This window comes from Magallana gigas, unplaced genomic scaffold (genome assembly GCF_963853765.1).
Source record: "Magallana gigas unplaced genomic scaffold, xbMagGiga1.1 SCAFFOLD_53, whole genome shotgun sequence".
NCBI classification, from domain to species: domain Eukaryota; kingdom Metazoa; phylum Mollusca; class Bivalvia; order Ostreida; family Ostreidae; genus Magallana; species Magallana gigas.
In genome coordinates this window covers 17199-35382 of record NW_027062575.1, presented here as the reverse complement: position 1 = coordinate 35382, position 18184 = coordinate 17199, and the positions used below count along the sequence as shown (strand labels likewise).

Sequence of the window (18184 nt, the reverse complement as noted above, 5' to 3'; positions counted from 1 at the left end):
ATATAAGGCAAGCGGGCCCCAAGTATGAATTCTAAATTTTGAATTGTTCTAGATAGAACGCAGTTCACTATTCAATTGCATATAAGGCAAGCAGGCCCCAAATATGAATTCTAAATTTTGAATTGCGAACTGCGTTCTATAGAACGCAGTTCACTATTCAATTGCATATAAGGCAAGCGGGTCCCAAATATGAATTCTAAATTTTAAATTGCGAACTGCGTTCTATAGAACGCAGTTCACTATTCAATTGCATATAAGGCAAGCGGGCCCCAAATATGAATTCTAAATTTTGAATTGCGAACTGCGTTCTATAGAATGCAGTTCACTATTCAATTGCATATAAGGCAAGCGGGCCCCAAATATGAATTCTAAATTTTGAATTGCGAACTGCGTTCTATAGAACGCAGTTCACTATTCAATTGCATATAAGGCAAGCGGGTCCCAAATATGAATTCTAAATTTTGAATTGCGAACTGCGTTCTATAGAACGCAGTTCACTATTCAATTGCATATAAGGCAAGCGGGCCTCAAATATGAATTCTAAATTTTGAATTGCGAACTGCGTTCTAGATAGAACGCAGTTCACTATTCAATCGCACTAAATTTTGAATTGCGAACTGCGTTCTATAGAACGCAGTTCACTATTCAATTGCATATAAGGCAAGCGGGTCCCAAATATGAATTCTAAATTTTGAATTGCGAACTGCGTTCTATAGAACGCAGTTCATATTCAATTGCATATAAGGCAAGCGGGCCCCAAGTATGAATTCTAAATTTTGAATTGTTCTAGATAGAACGCCGTTCACTATTCAATTGCATATAAGGCAAGCGGGTCCCAAATATGAATTCTAAATTTTGAATTGCGAACTGCGTTCTATAGAACGCAGTTCATATTCAATTGCATATAAGGCAAGCGGGCCCCAAGTATGAATTCTAAATTTTGAATTGTTCTAGATAGAACGCAGTTCACTATTCAATTGCATATAAGGCAAGCGGGCCCCAAGTATGAATTCTAAATTTTGAATTGCGAACTGCGTTCTATAGAACGCAGTTCACTATTCAATTGCATAGAAGGCAAGCGGGCCCCAAGTATGAATTCCAAATTTTGAATTGCGAACTGCGTTCTATAGAACGCAGTTCACTATTCAATTGCATATAAGGCAAGCGGGCCCCAAATATGAATTCCAAATTTTGAATTGCGAACTGCGTTCTATAGAACGCAGTTCACTATTCAATTGCATATAAGGCAAGCGGGCCCCAAATATGAATTCTAAATTTTGAATTGCGAACTGCGTTCTATAGAACGCAGTTCACTATTCAATTGCATATAAGGCAAGCGGGCCCCAAGTATGAATTCTAAATTTTGAATTGCGAACTGCGTTCTATAGAACGCAGTTCACTATTCAATTGCATATAAGGCAAGCGGGCCCCAAGTATGAATTCTAAATTTTGAATTGCGAACTGCGTTCTATAGAACGCAGTTCACTATTCAATTGCATAGAAGGCAAGCGGGCCCCAAGTATGAATTCTAAATTTTGAATTGCGAACTGCGTTCTATAGAACGCAGTTCACTATTCAATTGCATATAAGGCAAGCGGGCCCCAAATATGAATTCTAAATTTTGAATTGCGAACTGCGTTCTATAGAACGCAGTTCACTATTCAATCGCACTAAATTTTGAATTGCGAACTGCGTTCTATAGAACGCAGTTCACTATTCAATTGCGAACTGCGAACTGCGAACTGCGTTCTAAAAACTGATTGCCGAGAGGGAGAGAGAGAGAGAGAGAGAGAGAGATTTGAAGGGGATTATTGTTATTCTATGCAATCGATTGAAAATACATGTACATGTACTACTTAAAATAGCTTCTTCGCATTTTCATGTGAGAGATTTTTCTCTATATAGCTTAGCTGTGGGAATATTCATCTCTTAAATTGTTTAATTTTATTAGCAAGTAACTATTTAGATAATTCATATAGCTATTCCTTTTTTATCTAAAGTAACCAAATATCTATGTCAAATGCATCAAAATCAACACATGTATTTCGAATTTTAAAGATGAATAGGAAAAGGCTTGCTCAAAAATATCAATGGACGTTACTTAAGATTAAAAATGACACAGTATGTATATATAAATTCTAAACACACATTTTCAAGCCTTGACTAAGTGAGAAAAACTTGAACCATAAATAAAACCCCACAAAAAGGGTTACAGCAACTTTAGTACACAGTTTCCTTGAACACGTTGTTTCGGTTTAACGTGGTCCTCAAATTGGAAATTTCAAAAATATTTCAATAAGTGAATTTTCTTAAACTCTCGTGCACATTCCCAAAAATATTAAAATGAGAAACTTTACGTGTGCCCTTGGCTTTTGGCATATGTTCATTGATGCAATTCCAACACCCACCCCACCCCACCCCTTCAAGATATTAGATGTTTTTTTCTCACAAGAATTTTAAAAGGCAAATATAGTACTAAGTATGTTGCAATTAAATTGGAATACCCATATAATTTCCTTAGTGTATACTAAATGAGTGTAAAAATAAACGGATTTCTCAGTATTTTTGTGATTTTCCCAAGTATATGTTTCTATTTTTGAATTAAACTCTTCCCTGTTTTCCCTAATACAGGAACTGCTCACTAAATATCTTAAGAGATATCCACTTGGGGGCAGTGACTTTCCATTTTTATATTGGCGTCGTTTCTGACCTTTTCCTGGCATGTAAAATATCAAAATCGTATAAAAGCCAGGAAAACTTTAGATATATCGAACTAAATTCTATGTTGAAATACTCTCTTCATATCCGTGTAAATTCTTACTTCTTTCTTTTATATTCATATCGTTCCTTACAACATAATTATACTTAATCATGCCTACATGCCAGGACTATTTCCATGAATTACCGTTCTCTGTCTTTCTTCAGAGACGTAAAATTTCGTCGATCGGCTTTTGGAGCATACTCCAAATAGTACACAGCGGAGAACGTACTCCAAAACTTTTATAACCTCGGTTTTTAAAGTCGAACTCAGTGGAGCACATACTCGGAGTACGGAGTATGAGTATGAGTATGAGTACGAGTATGAAAAAAGTTTAATAACCTCGGGGCCTGGTAAATAAACCCTTCGATTTCGTTACACCCGATTGCACACCTGAACCTCGTGGCCGACATGTAGTATTCCTTTCGTGGTCTTTAGATTTTATGCATTTTTTTCTTATCTTATGTTCATTTTCTGTTCGTAAATAATGCATTGACCAATTTATTTGATGTTAGTATTTTCCTGGCTTCAAAAAGTGCGTAAAATTTGATAATTTCATCGCGACCGGGTAACACGGTGAGGCAAAATGTACGTCCACACAGGTGAGACCTCTACAGCGAAGTACTTTGAACTGTTTAGAGGTCTGTCCCTTATATAAGGGTTGTAGGGACAGCAGTGATTAAAGAGAAATATGGCGGACAGTGCCTATTTACGAGCGGTGTTCAGCTTTTAGAAATAGTATTGATATAGAGATTTTATTTCTTTAGAAATACCTTATGAATTAACTATAGTTCTATATTTTTCTACAACAACAATTACACTTTGGAATACTCGAAAGATTTAAGCAAATACGATATGTGATAGTTTATATATTTTTCTAAATTATCATTACCATTCAACAAGGGTTTCATAGGAAAAAATATGTTTAATATGTAATGATTCTTTCTTAGGTTAATAATATGTTGATGTTCTGGCTTGTTATATATACTTTTAACTATCAATTCAACTATCATTTAAACTCAATCGAATAGTGTTCGTAAACTTGTTAAAAAGAAATGTATTTGTCAAATTTAATAAGCAATCCCAAAACTACTTAATGCACTGTAAAAAAAAAGAAGACTTTTAATCATATCAAATATTTCAATTTCTCATTTTAGTAAAATGCTGAAAACTAAAAGAAAAACATTAGGCCTTTTTATTTTAAACCATGTTGTACCGTACTGTTGTTGGATAATTATGGAGTCATGAACTCAACTGTACAAAAATGTTTTGTCCTTCAACATAAATGTTAAAGAAATTTTTTGGGGATGAGGGCATTAAAACGTATTCTACTCCAAGTAAATCAAAAGAAGTTGAGCCCCAATCAGGTTGCTAACGTGAATGATGAAATATTTCATTAGAATTGTTTGGGGGGAACCAATCCATACAATTCTTATTTTTAAGCTGTTTACCTTCAAACCTGAAAGACGTGAAAAAAGTTTAAAGTATTAAGAGCCGTAAAAGTGATTTTGGTGAACCATCTGAGTGAAGTATCATCTGCATACTGAGAAATCTTATGTTCATTGCCGTTGATAATTATACCTGTAATATCAAAGTTTTGTTATGTGAGAATAGCTAGAATTAAACTGCATTTTAGAATGTCAATCATCGTCGGAAACCTTGGTTGATTCCCCATTGTTCCCCTCTTCATCATTAGTTAGTCCCTTCATTCCAAGTCCCTCGTTCTTTTGAAAAATTTGATTGTTGCTCAGAAAGAATTTATCCAATCAGCAAAGATGCTTTTAATTCACGTTCTCTATACAATCAATCGGAATAAGCAAGAATATCAAACTATTGAACATCCACACATTTTGCATACTAGTTTACAATTCGCTTTTTATATTACGTGATTGATTGAAAGAAGGAGCATTTATTACTTTCCTGGCAGGAAAATAAATGTTTTGTATTATTTAAAATTTGATATCTTAAGTTGGTTACGCGATGGAATCTAGCATTGTAAATTACAGCATAAATGTACTTATATAAATTAACAAAAAATATGCTTTTTTCCGTCATTCAAAATTGACACATATTATAGGGTGCAAAGCTTTAATCATAACATAGACTCCTAAACAGCACTTTTAATCTAACGCGAATCTTTATTATAAATGATAAAATTTTGCAGAATGCTCGGTGCATTAAAGCGTAGGTGTGGTGTTGTATTTTTTTCTAAAAATTTACCATTCAACCAGAAATTCAAAACAAGTAGCTAAAGCATGAGACATAAACTAGAAACCAAGTTAAAGCAAATTTTGCTTATACATGTAAATGCATGTTATTTGTTATTATATTATTCAACATCGTAAATAAATTTAAAAAAAAATAAAGTATTCGATATAGAACTCAAAAACATATTACTTATTTGCCATTCAAAATTTCAAACTGAAATTCATGAATGACATTCTACTTTTAAACATTAGCACGATAAATATAAGCTTGTGTCAATAAAAGTTGAAAACTCAAGGAAAAAGGCAGGTGTCCCTCAGGTGTCAACAAAGTTCGTTTCCTCTATAAAACCAAGATAATTACTCACCTCATAGTCAAACAACTTGTTTAATTAGAAATACCTCTAAATATCTAGTACGAAGGGGAATTAGCTCAAGTGGTAGAGCGCTCGCTTAGCATGTGAGAGGTACCGGGATCGATACCCGGATTCTCCAATTATTTAATAACTTCTTAGATTCATTCTACCTGAGTTTTGCTCAGAACCACGAAGCGGTTTATAAAAAAGTGTCATCTGTCCCATTGGTTGGTATAGTCGTAATTCATGGATTAAAATAAAGGAGTTATATTAATATAGAAATAATTTTTGGACTTCCGGTTTGCAAATGGCAAGGTGAGCACGTATATTTTGGCTGATCGAATACAACCGAGCGTGTTTACTATTAGAAGTGAACCACTGAACTGTGTCTTCTATAGACAAACTTTGTGTTTATTATACATGTATTACTAGTATTGTGTTTATTTTACTTGTACTGTATATATAGTTGTGAATTATTACAAAGTGTAAATAACGTTTCAAGCGCGGATGGCAGCCACGTCTAGTGGTCGCCATTTTGGCGAATCACATAATTTGTTTGTGAACAGGAAATGTCGTAAAGAAAACACTTTATTTGTGAATGTGAAAGATAATTCATCGGTGAAACCCGAAGAAGTTATCGAATTTTATCCATGATAACTCTGGTGTTGGTAGTTTGCTCGCATGTGTCCCGAAATCGGGGGATTTTTATGAAATAACGTTAGAAGGGAGAGCCCCTTTACAGTACCTCTTAGAGGGGATAAAAATAGGTCAAAACACATTCGAATGTCATGAAGTAGTACCTAGTTCGATCGTCGTTAGTTTCATGCACCTGCCTGCTTATATTGAAGATGCAGAAATTGAAATGTCTTTGCGATCTATGGGGGTTGAACTTTTATCCCCAATCAATAGGAGATTCTATCCTGGAACAACAATAGCAGACGGCACTCGGTACGCAAAAATTAAACTACCTGAAAACATGACCTCACTGCCCTATACTATGAAATTTCAGAAAGAGTATTACAGATGTATTCATAATGGCCAGTTAAAAGTGTGTTCTTTGTGTTACGCAAGTGATCATCTTTTTAGAGCGTGTCCAAAATTTGTTTGTTTTAAATGCAAGGGCCAGGGTCACTATGCAAGAACATGCAAGTCTGTAAGATGTGATGATTGTGGTGAATGGGAATACAATTGTTCGTGTCGCATGAGTGAACAGGATGAAAACGAATCGGGTGACGATGAAAATAATGAATGGGAAGAGAACTCTGAAGAGGTGAATATAGAGAACGATGACGAAGTACACAAGGACGAAGAGGCAATTGAAGGGGAAACGGAAAAACCAGTGGATGTTTTAGGAACACAGGCCCCAGTGAAATTAGATCAGGAGAAAACCGAAGAAAAAGAAAAGCAAACTCTAAATGAAATTTCGACCGAAGAAAAAGTAACGGAAAATCAAAATTCAGAAATCATTGATAGTGAAATGCGTACACGTGACAGAGATAAAGAAAGTTCGGAATCAGAACCCGATACAGAAGTGATGATAACCTGAAAAAAGAAGAGAAAGAAAACGAAAGATAAAAGCAAAATCAAGTCGAAAAAGAACAAATAAAATGGAGCGAATAATTACATTTTTCATTTTAGCAGTGGTTTTCATAACCTCGTGGAACTGTAACGGTTTGGTCAACATTGATAAAATGAAAATGGTGTTTAGTTTATCTAACGAAAGAAAATATGATATTGTAGCATTGCAAGAAACTCACTGGAAAGATGATTTTATTGATAATTATAAACATTTGTGGAATGGTGTTATTTATCATAATAGTGTAAATGTTTCATCCAAAGGAGTAGCATTTTTAATTAGAAATGATATTAAATCAAATATTGAAATGGTAAATGGATTTGATGGTAGATTTTTGCATGTCAAATACAAGGAAAATGACAACAAGTATGATATTATAAATGTATATGCGCCTAATGATGTTACAGAAAGGGTGATGTTTTTAAAAAATATTACAAATGTTATGCCACGTTCAACAGAGTTAATCATTATGGGAGACTTTAATAATACTCTTGCTGAGATAGATAGATGTGGTAAAACAGTACATAAGTATGACCAGAGTTACAAAGCATTGACAGATATGATGACTGAGCATGATGTGGTTGATATATGGAGACAAAGAAATGAAAGAAAAAAGGTTTTTTCTAGGAAAGTTATTAGAGAAGGGATGCTTGTACAAAATAGAATTGATTTTATTTTGATTGCAAAAATTCTTTGTGTTTATGTGAGAAACATATTTTATGTGGAAACAACAATGAGTGATCACTCTATGATTGTAATGAATTTTAACACATAAGTCTGTGAAAGAGGTCCAGGTGTTTGGATCCATAACAGTTTGTTATTATACGATGAAATGTATGTTAACAAAGTACAAGAACTTATTGAAAAAGAAAAGAAATGTATATTATTTGAACAATCAATTTTAGTTTGGTGGGATAATTTGAAGTATAAAATTAAAAAACTGTCACAAATATATAGTAAAAATAGAGCTAAAGAAAGAAATAAGGAGTATTACAGAATTCAAAACAATTTGCAAAGATTATCACAAAGTATTGCTGATGGTAATTGTATAGACATTGAAAAATATGAAAAACTTAAAACTGATCTCTGTGAATATGAAAATGAAAAATGTACAGGTGCCATACTAAGGTCTAAGGCCCAGTGGGCGAATGAATCAGATAAGTGTACGAAATATTTTTTGAATTTAGAGAAAAGCAGACAAGAGTCAAACACAGTAAAGGAATTGTTAGATGAAAACGGTGAAGTTAAGAAAAATATTGATTCTATTTTAGATGTGCAATACAATTTTTATTCCAATTTGTATTCATGTGTAACTATAGAATGTGAAAGTAAAAATCAGTTGTTGTCATTAGTCGATAAAAAACTTAGTGAAAGTGATGTTGAAATGTGTGATAAAAATATAGATGTTAAAGAAATAGAGCAAGCTTTCAAAGAAATGGCCAGCAATAAAAGCCCTGGTCCTGATGGATTGACAATTGAATTTTATAGAAAGTTTTTGCCACATTTGAAAAATGTATTGTACAAACTTTTTTTAGAAATAGAAGAAAAAGAAACATTGTCACATTCTATGAAAATGGGTGTAATTACATTACTATACAAAAAGAAATGTGATAAAAGATTGTTAAAAAACTGGAGACCTATTAGTCTCTTGAATGTTGATTACAAAATCATTGCAAGATTTATGTCAAATAGACTGAAGAATGTTTTACCAAACATAATTTCTGATAGTCAGACATGTTGCATTATTGGAAAAGATATTGCAGACACGTTAGTAAGTATAAGAGATATTATAGAGATGTCTGAAATAGATGAAATGGAAGGTTATATTGTAAAAATTGATCAAGAAAAAGCTTTTGATAGAGTTAGTCATGAGTATATGTTACAGGTGTTGAAACTATTTGGTTTTGGAGATTATTTCAGAAAATGGGTAAAATTATTTTATACAGGTATTTATAGCAGTGTTAAAAGTAATGGTCATCTTACAAAATATTTTCCAATCAAAAACTCGGTAAGGCAAGGTTGCCCAATATCTGCTTTATTGTATGTATTATGCTCAGAACCTTTAAGTTGTGCAATCAAATGTAATGGTTATATTAAAGGTATAGATATTCCATTGTCAGATAAAACTGCATTGGTTTTTCAACATGCAGATGATACGACATTATCGGTTTGTGATAAAAGGTCAATTTTTGAGATATTTAAGATTTTTGAATTGTATGGAAGAGCCTCTGGTGCCAAAATAAATGTTCAGAAGTCTGAAATTATGTGTATAGGTGCAGGAAGATTACTGGAAGATGAAAGAAAATTAATTAATGTCACTGAAACAAATGTTATGAAAATCCTTGGAGTTTATTTTGGTAGAAACAAAGAAGAGTGTGAGAATTTAAATTGGAGAAACAAAGTACAAAATATAAAACAAATTCTTAATCTGTGGAGAAAAAGACAGTTGACAATACATGGAAGAGCTAGTGTTATAAATACATTGTTGATGTCCAAATTATGCTATTCCTTGTCTGTGATTTCTATCCCATTTTGGGCTAGAGATACAATTCAAAAAGAATGTATTGATTTTTTATGGAATAATGGTACACATTTAGTGTCATATAAAACAATTGTTGGCGAACATAAAAATGGTGGTTTAAAAATTGATGATATTTATTTGAAAATGCTGTCGTATCGACTTAAGATTTTAGCCAAGTATTTGTGTCCTACAAAAGAACTAGTATGGAAACACACTTTTAGCAATTTTTATCAAAAATCTGTGAATTAAAAGGTGCTGTTGAAGTATTTCTTCTACAGTTGAACAAAAAGGATTTGCAATGTCTGCCTTCTTTTTATGTTGAAATGTTTAGTGCATGGTATCCTGTGAAAAATTATGTTGATTACAATGAAAATAGAAACGATGTGTTTAATTACTGCTTGTTTTTCAATCCTAAAATTGTTAATCAGAACAAAACATTAGTGTGGGTATATTTCATAAAAGCAGGTATTACACATATCAGAGACATTACATATGAAGTAATACCAGGATTTTTGCCTGTGTCTTGTATAGTAGAACTGATACATGAATATGATTCAGAAATTAAGGTAAAACATATCAAAGATGATTATGCAACATCATTATCAGTTATACCAGAAGAATGGAAAAATATTGTTCAAAATTTTGCTCATGTGAAAGAAGCATTGATTCCAAATTTTTCGATTTGTGTAGAAAATAACAAATATGTGTTTTCTTCATGTACAGTAAAGATTTTTTTTTACAAAATGTTAATACAAAAGCTGTTTAACCCTCCAATATCAAACGAATACTGGAAAGGAAAACTGCAAATAGATAATGAGTCTATACTTGATAACAGATAGGTTATATTAAGAGGAGTTGGTAGACCTCCAGATGTTGTAGAACTTGATTTTAAGATGTTTCATAATGGTATTTTTACATATGAAAAACTGTTCAAGATCGGTAAAACAGATTCAAACAAATGTCCATTATGTAAAACAGAACGCGAAGATTTATTTCATATGTTTGTAAAATGTGACGAAGTGCAGGAAATGAAGAAAGATTTTATAATATATCATTTAGAATCGCTATTGAAGGACTGTGGGAATAGTGTATACAATGTTTTTTGATATTGATGAAATTTTGATGACGGCATTTCCTAATGTCATGAAAAATGTTAATACATTTTTTGTGAATTTTTTCATATCAATATGTAGATTTACTATTTATAGAAGTAGACAAATATTGTTGCAAAATAATCAAAAAATGGATTTGAAAAGGTTTTGCAAATATGGATTTGAAAAGGTTTTGCAAATATTTACTCAGACATTATATTTATTACAACTATCATTACGTGTGTATAGAACAAGACAACAGAAAAATGTTTTCAAAAAAGTTTTTGAAGAAAAATCCACTTTTAAAGGAAACAGAAGGTGTACTATTGTTTATTTTTTAAAATATTTTATTATAAAGTATTGACATGTAGACTGTGATTGTGATATTTAATGTGATAATTGTGATAATTGAAAGTTGATAAATAAAAGATAAAAAAAAAAAAAAAAAAAAAAAAAAGAGAGTACCTGGCATAAGCTAACCTTATATATCTACGGTTTTTATGTTTTATGTTCGATACCACCAAAATTTCCGACAATATTGTTTTTTTTTCTTATTTTTTTTTTAATATATTAAAAACTTACTATAGCTAGAAATTTTGCTTTTGCAAAGTTGTATTATAATATATTTGAATAGATTTAATTGGGGAAAAATAAATTCAAAATTGTATTTCACTATTAAACAGGATGTTGCGCCATCTTATTCCCCCATCTTCTTTTTCATACTTTTGAATGAGCATAGTTTGAATCCTGAGGTATTTATAATAATATAATTATTATACTTTCATGTTAAATACTGAAATCTGATTGGTTTAGACGCAGTTGATAATCCGTTCTATTACCCTCAGCGTTAGCAACACACTTAGCAACGGGTAACACAACGAATTGTTACATGCGGGTAAATTATGCGCATACGGTTCACCGTAGAATTCACGTCATTTCAAAATAAAAGCAATATAAAATTTCTAAAATTAAGACATTCAGTATAATAAAATAAATAGTGCCTGTTTGGGAGGATAACAGTTGAAATTGACACCCCTCAAAACCCATTGTTAACCTCCGCTTCGCGTCGGTTGACAATGGTTTCCTCGGGGTGTCAATTTCAACTGTTACCCTCCCAAACAGGCACTATTTATATAATATTAAGCAAGTAAGCAAAATGTGAATCGAGGATATCTTGGGACAGAGTATAGTTTAGTTAGAAACAGATCGTGTTGATTTCAGCCCTGTCGGTTTCTATAAAGCTGTGATTTATAAAAGGTTTTGCTTGATACATAAAGAAGAAAATACTCAATGAATGTAAATATATTAAATTAAAACCTATTATCCAAGTTGAACGATAATGAACTGAAATTCCATTTCTCTCTCTCTCTCTCTCTCTCTCTCTCTCTCTCTCTCTCTCTCTCTCTCTCTCTCTCTCTCTCTCTCTCTCTCTCTCTCTTGATCATCAATATAAAAATCTGAAAAATTAAAATGCATATAGAATAAATACAGTTTTCGGAAGTTTTGAAAAAAGTTATTGACTGTAAATATTAGCAAGATCAGTTGATATTATTTGTATTGAATAAAATAGAAAATATCATAAATGACCTAACATGCATTTTGTGCGTTCATGTATGTAATTTGTGATTTAAATAAAACATGCATATTGCTTGAACTTCAAAAAATTGTGATTTGACACGTGTCTCGTTTTATCTACATGTACCAACGCGTGTATACAACCCCATATTTGGGGGTTGGGACTCCGGAGCGATTCAATTTCTTTTGCAAAAGACATACGTCTTATAGCACTTAAAATGGTGAACAATACAAAAATATCGGCAAAAATTGACGGTCAGTCCTTACAAATCTTGTCTCTTGCATACAAACTCATATGTTTACAGAATAATTTGTATTTGGAGAATAACATACAGGTTACTGAAAAATACACACAGAAATAACACATATATATATGTATTATATGAATATTGATACATGTAAAAATAAATTCAAATCAGCAAATGGGACAATGTAGTTCAAATCATTCTGAGGGTGGGCATGTACAAAGCGTTATTATATAAATTAATTACATGTACATGTATAGCGAAACTAGTGATATTCACAATGATATTACCGCTTACTAGTAAATAAATGCTAATCGTTTCCTACCTAATAAAACAACATATTACGACAGGTAAAATTGGTAGAATAGTTAATGGTCGAATTAGATCTGTATATCAACTTTGAATGTGATTTTTTCACTGTTCCAATTAACGGAGGCGCAATTTCGTTAGATTTTTAATTTTCTCTGTTATCATAAGATTATGGGTAAGATAACCCCCCCCCCCCCATTCACTGGGATCGCGCACTCGACTATATGTAGAGCATAGCGGAATCAGCCGAGAATTGTCGATTTTTTGTATTGAGCGTAGCGAAGTTCGCCGAGGATTGTCGATCGCCTAACAAGACAAATCCAATCACAACTTTTCGGGCTTTTTCTGCAGGCTCGGAAAAACACGTGCCTGCCGGAAAGGCCCGAGAAGTTGCGATTGTAACAAGACCTGGGTGGTGCGTCAGCCGGTCACGGACCAGACAAAAACGAAAGTTGATTTTGTTTGCGGTCATATTTTCTTCGAGAGGGTTTTTTCTTTCATAATGCGAGTGATCTGCATTGTGTGAGGTAAATATTTTTTGTCTAGACTGTCATTAGTGTACATGTTTATATTCAAACTTATAGTTTTGATAAGAGAAAATTATATGAAAATCTGAAACGTTACGCAGGCATTATGAAAAGACTAGAACATTTTATGTTAAATTCAAAAAATGTTTATACATACACGAATATTCTTTTCTTTTTCTTTTTTACAATTGTAAAAGATTGATAAAGCGCTTTAAAAAATAAGCAGCTTTTTTTAGTTTCATTTTGCAACATGACATGACGTGTATGCACCTCACGTTCCGATTGCGCTTGTATAAGTTGTAACCTTTGTCCCACTGACACCAAGCTATATTGTTTAAGATATATATGGTATCATTGGCTTTCAATTCTGTATATTTACATTCTACTGTGTTTTTCCATTAAATTCCGTGGTGTTTAAATGCCTCTAAATGCAACACCTATTCACTGCGTATGAATTTACGAGTAATTTACATAAGTAGTTCTCAAACAGTGATTTCTATGTTATCAGTTAAAAAATGTATTTCATGAATGTTGTCAAAACACCATGTTTTATAATTATTCAACAAAAAAGTTGACTTTATTGTTAAAAGCAACATTTCAAGAGTTATTTATCATGGATTATATTTTCATGCTCGTCGATCTTATCTCAACAGTCTATGTGAAAACCAGTTTAAACCGGTTTTACAAAACAGCTGTTCTTGCTGTTACTTATTCACTCCCTCCGTGATCTGCACTTTATATCGATTTATTTAGTAAACATTTGATTTCTTCAGTAAGGGAATGTAAATATAAGCATTAAATGATTTATTTTTGACGTCGTCGTGTCAATAACTGCCGTCAGGTGAGCAGACAAATTATCATAACGCGCTAACGCGCGTTATTCAATTTGTCTGCTCACCTGACGGCAGTTATTGACACGACGACGTCACAAATAAGTCATTCAATGCTATAGTATTTACCTCTTAGAGCTGATCCTGTAAATAGAACAAAGTTTATTTGTGAATCATGGACCCATGGAGGACATAACATTAGTTTTAAAAACATAATTGGTAAACGGTGTCGTGAAGAAATCGGCGAAGGCATTGAATTGGATTTATCTCCCTTACACCTGTAATATGTGTGATTGAGATAATTCTTTTTTTAAAATATTTTAACCTGACCCCTAAGCTTACTGACATTCATTATAAAATAGAAAAAATCGGGACCAAATTTTTAGCTCTAAAATATCTTGTTTGCAGAAAAACATTTTTAAAACATGGTCAGCATCAGCCATGTCATATAATATGACATATTGTAAATAAATAATAAGCTTTAATCGGTATCTTTTTTGGGAATTTATTTTTTTTTTAAAGATATTTTATTGATCAGTTAAATATTGATGAATTGGGCCACATTTACACCTATTATTGGTATCGAGTCGATCTTTAAAAAAATGTCAAGAGACTGTTCTGCAGAGGCCCCTGCACGTAGGATCGATGGGAGGGGTGTCATATATTACAAATATACATAATTTTATATCCATATAATTATCATTATGATGTATATTATAATATTACTGTCAGTATTGTACAACACAAAAACTTTTATATATATATCTTGTATGTCAGAAAGGATTTATATGGTGTCCTTTACAAAATTTAGATTCTTGAAAATCAAAATTCGTGTACATGACAACTAGCTGTCATGTACGAATTTTGATTCTCAGTAATCTAAATTTTGTACATGATAATAGGCAATGCCTGTTACCCAATCCGTTTATGTGATGCACAATAAAAAATGTTTAAATTTAATCCGTGTGTGTGTGTATGTGTGGGGGGGGGGGGGGGGTCTACTCCCACTTTTTCTACCAGCAAACAATTCTATTAAAATGAATTATGTAGGAGTCACACCCCCCTTTTTTTAGGAAGCATAATAAGCATTATCGGTAGGATAATAGTATACATGTAATTGAAGTGAAATTAACGCAATTAACATTAAACTTGAAGATTGAGGTACCCCCCCCCCTCCGATTATAAATTTGAAGATTTGGGAATTAGTCTTTTTTCTTTAAGCTTGTTAAGATTAATCGAATGAGTCTGCGCCCTCCCCCCCGTAAATGTAAAGCATACCTTTTTCATCTAATGTAGATTAGCGACTTTAAAATCACATTATTGGACAGCGGGTAAATTTTAGAATAGTGAAAGTATAAATGGTAGCTTGACGTGTTTAAAATGATCGTCAGTCAATATCTGACACATATATCAAGGGGTTCAATACCCTAGCTACTCATGGTCAGGGATCCTACGATGTAGGCTAGGCGGTGCTAATCATTTTGGCGATAAGTATATCGAAAAAAAAAACAATGGGATGAAACATTTATGCTATAGGTTTTCTCTTATAAAGTTTTTCTTCTCATAATATTTTGGTTCTACATTGTTAATAGGCTATAACCGGCGTGTTAGAAAAGTAGAAACTAACGAGTAGAAGATTTGTTAAAAATGAATATAACAGTTTTTAGAATTCTAATGGATAGGTTTTAAAAGTGCTTTGTATAAAATCTTTACCGGCATGTATTTGATAAACATTTCAGGAAATAAATTATATGACCTAAAACATCGTATCGGATATTTAATTAAATATTTCTGATTACTATTTTCACAGAGTGCGCAGATGATGGAATCTAGAAATGAAGCCCAGCATTCGGTGGAATGTGATCTGTGTCAGCAACCAGTCTCGTTTTTCTGCAGACGATGCGGGGTCAATCTCTGTGACCCCTGTGTCACCATACATCTACGCGTGAAATCTAAGAACGGCCATTACATTGTAGATTACACCAGCAAGGATGATGACGACACATGCCACTGTGATTCCCATCCCCAAAACGATTGTTCCGCATACTGTAAAACTTGTGATGCTCCGATATGCATCCTCTGTGTATCAATCAAACACAAATCGCACGAGATGTCCGAGCTGTCCGATAAAATTGAAGAACTTTTAAAAGTTATCGCAAAAGAAAATGATCGACTTCAGTCATCCAAAAATGAATTAGAAAAATTTCTTGAACACACGACGAATATGTTGTCCTCAATATCATCGTTTTACAAACAGCGGAAAGATGAAGTTACAGCACATGGAGAAAAGTGGCACAAACTGATCGAGGAGACCGTGAAGAAACTTCACCAGGAACTGGATGACATGCAAAAGGAACACGAGGCTGTACTACAGAAACAAAAGAAAGAGTTTGAGAAAATGATTGGAAAAGTAAATGAAATGAACGGGAAAACAATAAAATTACAGAAATCAAAAAACGTCAAAGAAATGCAGACTTTTGTACCAGTGATTCAGAATCGGAAGAATTTAAATGAGGTCTCTCAGTATTCGTTTCCGACACTTTATGAATGCAAAATAGATCCAAATTATTTACAAACTTATTTCGGATACGTTGAAAAAATGCAGGTAAAAAAAACTTCGCTTTTGGAAAATGAATTCAAAGACAATGATTTACCGGGTAGAAGAATATTAGAGGTACCAACAGTTACTTCTGTTATAGACACTGGGTTCCCTGCTAGTAAAAAGTATAATACTCGTCTGTATGACATGGCCGTTACCGACGATAACAAAGTGTGGATGGGAGGAACAAGCTACGAACTGAAGTTGTTTGATCTCCAGGGACACCTCCACCACACCGTCAGCATTACTACACACGGCATGTACTTATGTATGTACAACAAACAAGTAGTGTACAGTGATACATCACAGAAAACCGTGAGAATGATATCTGACACCGACACTGTGGTGACGATGTTCACTACCGGGGATTGGGTGCCATACGGCGTCACAAGCGCCGCGTCCGGTGATCTACTGGTCTGTCTCCGTAAAGACGATCAGTCCAAAGTCGTCCGATACAGCAGTACCGGTACCGTGCTCCAGGAAATCCAGTACGACTCGCAGTGTCAACCTCTGTACAAAAACGCGGTTTACATCACTGAGAATGTCAACGGGGACATCATTGTAACTGACTTTGAGAAAAACGTAGTCATTGCTGTCGATAGATTGGGCATATTCCGGTACTCGTACTCGGGTGTTGCAGGTTTTACGGTAACCACTGATTCTACCGGTCACGTCATTGTTACAGATTATCACGGTGACAAGATTCCCATGCTGGACAGAGACGGGAGGTTCCTGAGGTACATCATTCCTGAAGGAAGAATAAAATATCCACGCGGCGTGTGTATCCTTGGTGACGGTGAGATGATGGTGGGAGAGTGTAAGACCGGAATCGCCAAAAGAATCAAATACTTGGATGAATGAGGACAAATCCGTGTTGTTTCTCACTCTGTTACGATAACAGTATTGGGTATATGACTTTTATGACTTTGACTTTTACTGTTTGTACAACTATACTGTATATGTCTAGTATCCATATACAATGGAGTATAAGACTAAACTCATCCTATATTTAGACTGTAAAGCGAAAACCAACCAACCCAAAAAAACAACAATCTAATGCCACAAAGCCGCTTAATCAATGATAAAATTTATGCATCATTAGATGTTGCGATGTACAAAATATTAAGATTACTCAAAATAAAACAATTGAATAATATTACTTGATTTCAGAATTTTTATATTAATGTAAAATGATTTTTTTTAATGCAATATCAATCGTACAGTAAATTCACTCTCAGTTCAGTAAATGTAATCAAAATTTGATTCAATTTCATCCAAAATTTTGTAACTGCAGAAATGGTAACGGGTGGTTTTGCTCCGATCACTCTATCCTGATTTACGTTTTGGTGAAATCTCAAGAGTTTATCTTTTTTACTAAAAGAATAAGAGAAAATGTCTCAATAATTTCCGAACAACCCTCGTAATTAATTAACGATATTTTACATGAATTGGTTTCTTTAGGTAAACTTGTAAACAAAAATGATCAACAACATGTTTATATAATATACATTTTGATGCATTGCTTATATCGTTAACAACTTTTTGTGTAAAGACATCACACATTCTATTAAATATAATATCTAAAATAACAAA

The 18184-nt window shown here is 33.2% G+C and overlaps 1 protein-coding gene and 1 non-coding gene across 2 annotated transcripts; both read left to right on the top strand.

The window, feature by feature from the left end:
- The first annotated feature begins 5384 nt into the window (after positions 1–5384).
- Positions 5385–5457, top strand: Trnaa-agc (transfer RNA alanine (anticodon AGC)). Its single transcript has one exon. It is a non-coding gene; the product is annotated as a tRNA-Ala (tRNA).
- Positions 5458–13001: 7544 nt separating this feature from the next.
- LOC117689400 (E3 ubiquitin-protein ligase TRIM8) lies at positions 13002–17750 on the top strand. Its single transcript, XM_034470390.2, has 2 exons — positions 13002–13162; positions 15803–17750. The coding sequence occupies exon 2, from the start codon at positions 15812–15814 to the stop codon at positions 17450–17452; it is 1641 nt and encodes a 546-aa protein (XP_034326281.2). The 5' UTR covers positions 13002–13162; positions 15803–15811; the 3' UTR covers positions 17453–17750.
- The last annotated feature ends 434 nt before the right edge of the window (positions 17751–18184 follow it).

What these genes read in the sequence shown, in the direction of transcription:
- LOC117689400 (XM_034470390.2), top strand. Translation starts at nt 15,812, where the DNA reads ATGATGGAATCTAGAAATGAAGCCCAGCATTCGGTGGAATGTGATCTG.